The 5,840-nt window shown below is 39.0% G+C and overlaps 1 protein-coding gene across 1 annotated transcript; it reads left to right on the top strand.

Moving 5' to 3' along the window:
* The first annotated feature begins 663 nt into the window (after window positions 1-663).
* Window positions 664-4,441, top strand: LOC134323416 (extracellular calcium-sensing receptor-like). The gene is made up of 6 exons (XM_063004944.1): window positions 664-878; window positions 994-1,285; window positions 1,377-2,168; window positions 2,281-2,508; window positions 3,195-3,318; window positions 3,543-4,441. The coding sequence occupies exons 1-6, from the start codon at window positions 664-666 to the stop codon at window positions 4,439-4,441; spliced, it is 2,550 nt and encodes an 849-aa protein (XP_062861014.1).
* The last annotated feature ends 1,399 nt before the right edge of the window (window positions 4,442-5,840 follow it).

Below are 5,840 nucleotides of genomic sequence, written 5' to 3'. Positions count from 1 at the left end.
GTTTCAAAGTCCAACACCCAAGTGTTAAAACAGTGATGTGACTACATGTGTGACTACAATTCAGTTTGTGGTATACTGTTTGACTTCTCACCACATTTTCCATGACACCCTCCTCGGTCAGGAGTGAAGGTCTGCAGTGCCTGTTTCTGAGGCATCTACTTTAACAACAAAGGTTAAAGGTTATGAGGTTAGGCTTTGTCATAACAGACCTTGCTTTGTGCATGAGGGAACAATCATGTAAAAACAGGAAAAATCTTTTAAAAAACTGTTGCACAATATTTAGAGCAGATAATTTATTATAAGTAATTTATTTTATACATGATTAGCAATGGGTGTGTCTAAATCTAAAAAAAACCCTCAGTAATTAGGAATAGTGTCTGCATACCTTTGCACATATATTGTAAATTATTATTAATTATTGCACCTGTTACTTATAGTCACTGTTTTAGATTCAAGTCTGTAAAACTGGTAAGACCAGAGGCTACATTATGAATAGCTAATTATCAGATTAGCACTGATAAATTCAGAAAGTCACACCCCCCTTGAATCGTTGGCCACTGGTGTGACATTACATTAGAGGATTTGCATCTCAATCTTTATAAATACCACCAGTCCTCCCAGTTTAGCTGTCTAAACCACTGAACCTGATACGCAGGAGGCTGGATGGAGCCCGTCTTTGCATTGCTGCATGTGGTGATGACTATTATAAATTTTTCTCGAGCTAATGAGGGTGCTTGTCGCCTGCAGGGAGATCAAGTGTATCCCCAGCTATGGAAAGATGGAGAGATCATCGTTGGAGGAATTTTCCCTTTCCATAGCAGTTGGGATATTAAAGACTTATCTTATGTGTCGATGCCGCCGCCTCTGAAGTGCATGAGGTAAGCAGCACAGAAAGTGACAGACCCTAGGTATTTATGTGCAGTGAGGATCCTCTGGCGTGATCAACATGAGTGTTGAGTATTTTTCTCTGTGTGTATTTATTTCCTTTATTAGTCTTGATTTCAGGGCTTTCCAGTATTCGCAGTCTTTGATCTTTGCGGTGGAGGAGATCAACAACAGCTCGTCTCTCTTACCTGGAGTCTCGCTGGGCTACGAAATTTTTGACACTTGTAGTTCCATGGCGAGGGGGGTAAAAGTGGCGATGGCACTTATTAATGGAAACGAGAACTCGGCCTCAGATGAGGCTTGTACCAAACCAGCCCAGGTTCAAGCTATAATTGGGGACACGGCCTCATCACCCAGTATGGCCATTGCCAAGAGTATCGGCCCATTTAGCGTTCCTATAGTAAGTATTAATTTGCCTGTAATGCTTTCCAAAGGCTAAATCTGCTATCTAAAAATGATTTATGTATTATTACTTTTGTTATTCTGTTTAGATCAGTCACTACGCCACATGTGAGTGTCTCAGTGACAAGAGGAAATATCCCTCATTTCTGCGCACCATTCCCAGTGATTACCATCAAAGCAGAGCACTGGCAGAGATGGTCAAGCACTTCGGTTGGACCTGGGTGGGCGCCTTAAGAACCGATGATGATTATGGCAACAGCGGGATGGCCACTTTCTCCAAAATAGCCCAACAGTTGGGCGTCTGCTTAGAATACTCCCTTCCATTTTTTAGAACCTACTCTCAAGAAAAAGTGCTGAGAATAGTCGAGCAAATCAAAAGCTCAACGTCCCGGGTGATAGTGGCGTTCCTTGCTCACTGGGACCTGGAGATCTTGCTGCATGCATTTTTCGAGCACAACATCACCGGTTACCAGTGGGTCGGAACTGAGGGCTGGATCTCAGATTCGACCGTCGCTGCGCTGGACAAGCACAACATCCTGCAAGGAGCCATAGGGCTGTCCGTTCCAAAAACGAACGTGATGGGGCTGAAGGACTTCATCCTCGATATAAATCCGCTGAAATCAGCAGGCAGCGCTATATTCACAAAATTTTGGGAGGCTCTGTTTAAGTGTAAATACGCCCCTCAGAACGAATCGACGGACGCACAGTTGTGCACAGGACAAGAGAAGCTATCTGAGGTGGAGAACACGTTCACTGATATGTCACTCCTGCCTATTTTCAGTAATGTCTACAAAGGCGTGTACGCTGTCGCCCATACCTTACACGACCTTCTAGGTTGCAAGCAAACATGTCCTACAAAAAAGCAGCCCGACCCTCTCACAGTGAGTTCATCCTCATATTAGCATTTTGTTCCAAAAGAGTGTAGATGTGACAAAACGTTCCCAATCACTAAGCACCAGCAATTAATGAATTCATGTTCTATTATTCTTCTAGTTTCTTGAACACCTCAAAAAGGTGCGTTTCAAAACCAAGGAGGGTGAAGAGGTATTTTTTGATGAGAATGGCGACCCTGCTGCAAAATATGAAATCATAAACTGGCAAACCAGTAAGCAACACCAGCATGAATTCATCACTGTTGGACTTTATGATTCATCTTTTCCTGAACACAGTCGATTAGCTGTTAACATGGACACGATTACCTGGGCACAAAATACCAATCAGGTAAATATCAGCAAGAAAATCCTGTCCTGGCCTTATCAATCCAAATATCGATGCTTCTGTACAGTTTATGTACAATATGATATAATTACGATGATATAAACAAACTACATTATTAAGTATTATTAATTACTAATGTACATGTCATGACATTTTATTTTATTGACTTTTGCAACTGTTCTTTTTTTGCAAAATAATGAAAACACTTTTTCAGTTTTTCATGTTTATTTTGGTATTTGGTATCTTCTAGGTCTTCGAATAATAGGTGTGTTTTTTCTTTTTTTACTTGGATCAGACATTTTCACGCAAGGCACCTATTTGGGCCAGTTTAACCACTTTAAATTCAGTTTTAAAGTGTTTCCTCCCCAGCAGCTTCTAAAGTACTGCAAATTAGAACTTACCAAGGTGGCAGTTTAAGTTTTATGGCACTTAGAGGATGCTTTTTATCCAAATCGACTTACTGTTATGACTGAATACAGGTTGAACAACTGAGGGACAAGGTCCCTGTTCAGAGGCCCAACTGTGGCAGCTTGCTGGTAGTGGGGACTGAACTGGCAACCTCACAATTACTAGTCCAGTACCTTGACTGCTACTGCTGCCCCGTTTTCTTCTTGACTTTAGCAAGAAATATATTTGAGAAATATACTTTTTAATATATTTGAGAACTGCCTGTATTTTAATGATTGCAGGTTCCAGAATCCGTGTGCAGTGAGAGTTGCCTTCCTGGCTCAAGAAAAGCTGTACAGAAAGGGAAACCGATCTGCTGCTTCGACTGTATACCATGTGCTGAAGGAGAGATCAGTAATATGACAGGTATGACAGACAATACATGATACTCCCACTTAACGTCTTTTGTTTTATTTAAGAATTGAGAGGTTTCTTGAGAGGAGCGTAGGATATCTTAAATGCTACCTATGTAGAGACAATGATAGGTTTTCAGACAGACTCCTGGTCATATTGCGTATTTAAACTCTTATAATCATTTAACGTCACTGTATATTTAGATTCTGCTTTTCTGTTCTCACACTGTGTTACAGATTCTACTACATGTGATCAGTGCCCACAAGAATACTGGTCAAATCCACCAAGGGACAAATGTGTTAAAAAGGAAATTGAATATCTGTCCTATAATGAAATAATGGGCATTTTATTAACAACTATTTCTGTTATTGGTACATTCATGACTATAATAATAGCGGTCATCTTCTTTAGATATAAAAATACCCCCATTGTCAGGGCCAACAACTCTGAGCTGAGCTTCCTGCTGCTCTTCTCTCTGACTCTGTGTTTCCTCTGTTCACTTACTTTCATCGGTCAGCCTTCTGATTGGTCCTGTATGCTCCGCCACACAGCGTTCGGGATCATCTTCGTCCTCTGCATCTCCTGTGTTCTGGGTAAAACATTAGTGGTGTTGATGGCGTTCAGAGCGACACTTCCGGGCAGTAACGTCATGAAATGGTTTGGGCCTCCACAGCAGAGACTCAGTGTTCTTGCTTTCACTTTAATTCAGGTCATTATTTGTGTGTGTTGGTTAATAATATCTCCTCCGTACCCTTTTAAAAATTTTAAGCATTACAAAGAAAAGATCATTCTGGAATGCAATTTGGGTTCTAACGTGGGTTTCTGGGCTGTTCTGGGTTATATCGGGATTTTGGCTCTTCTGTGTTTCATTTTGGCTTTTCTGGCTCGGAAGCTGCCTGATAATTTTAATGAAGCTAAATTTATCACCTTCAGCATGCTGATATTCTGTGCAGTTTGGATCACTTTTATTCCAGCGTATGTCAGTTCACCTGGTAAATTTACTGTAGCTGTGGAGATTTTTGCTATTCTGGCATCGAGTTTTGCCTTGTTGTTTTGCATCTTTCTTCCTAAATGTTATGTTATTTTATTAAAACCAGAAAAAAATTCAAAAAAGCACATGATGGGCAAAAATTAGTCAAAACCTTAGTAGAATTGTTCAACTATGTAAAGGCAAAATATATTTTTTTAACATTTTGTTAAGTCACATACTGCATAAGGATGACATAATAATATGATATATAAAGGTCATCTTTTGCTGTTCACTCAATTATCACAACTTATTTTACGTATATAAGAACAAACTTATATAACGTAGCCCAGCTTGCTTGGAAGATGGGGTCAGAGCTCAGAGTCGGCCCAGGGGCCCAACAGTGGCTGCAAAGCAATTGAGTGTGGTTGTTTGTGGTGCACTTTGTGTCAGTAAGGATTTCTTTCTTGTTTAAACAAAATACTCCTACTGTCTGATCAAGGTCCCAACATGAGCAATGGAGGAATATAGTATAATTCTCCCTAGGACTCTGTCAGAATTCACCACTGACCAATGTAAAGCAGCCAGCAGGATTTACACCTATTAAAAGAGGTGTGTGCCAACGTTTTACAGCAAGGGTGTCATGCAAACAGCAACTGGATATACCCAAATTAGAACAAAATAATCAACATCTCAGATCTCAGCCACCATCGTGGGGTCTCGGCCATCCAAATCATCTCTAAATTATTTCCATTCACTACATGCTGCATCCTAACATGAATGACGGGGTACTGATTTTTGCAGTGTGTGAATTTTACATATTATAATAAAAATATTATTAAAAGCAGAAACCAATGCTTTGTAAGGCAGGGCAGATAAATCACACTCCCGAAGGAAATGATTGCAACATATAAGTTATAAACACTGTTTCAGTGGGTTTACAAACTTTTTCATACATAACTTGTATATAAATAAGTTGAAACTGATGAGTGTAAATACGGTTTATCTAGCTTCATTTATTACTGCTTTCATGAAGATCAGTGGCTTTTATTCAGAAGGAAGTATTTATTTATTTATTTATTTTGATTTTATTATAGTCATTTTATATGATTATAGAGTCTAAGCTTCTCACTGTGCTTCAGATGATCTAATATATTTGTGCACTGCTGAAATCATTTTATATAGTATTATATAGTGTGATTATCCTCTTTGCTCATGTGAATCTGTTATTTTAATAAAACATTAAAGACTCTTCATGAAAATCACAGTTAACATTATTGATTTGAAACTGTATTTATTTAAATGCTCATTAAAAAGCTGTTCGTCTCTGAACCGCGTCGCTTCTGAAGTTATTCATGGAATTATTTTGCCATCTTGTGGTGGATTGTATGTGCAGACTTTTCATCCTTAAATAAAGCTAAATTATTTATATATACTGTATTTTGGTTCAGTATGTGTTGTGCTGCTCTGTGTGGCTAATAAATGTAAACAGTAAATGATTTAGTTAAAGGTTTGCATACACTTGTAATATCAATGTGACTACATAACATTTTAATGTGCAAATTAA

The sequence above is a fragment of the Trichomycterus rosablanca genome, chromosome 11, assembly GCF_030014385.1.
Source record: "Trichomycterus rosablanca isolate fTriRos1 chromosome 11, fTriRos1.hap1, whole genome shotgun sequence".
Taxonomy (NCBI): domain Eukaryota; kingdom Metazoa; phylum Chordata; class Actinopteri; order Siluriformes; family Trichomycteridae; genus Trichomycterus; species Trichomycterus rosablanca.
Note: the sequence above shows the minus strand (reverse complement) of the source record. Positions and strands in the feature narration are given on the sequence as shown.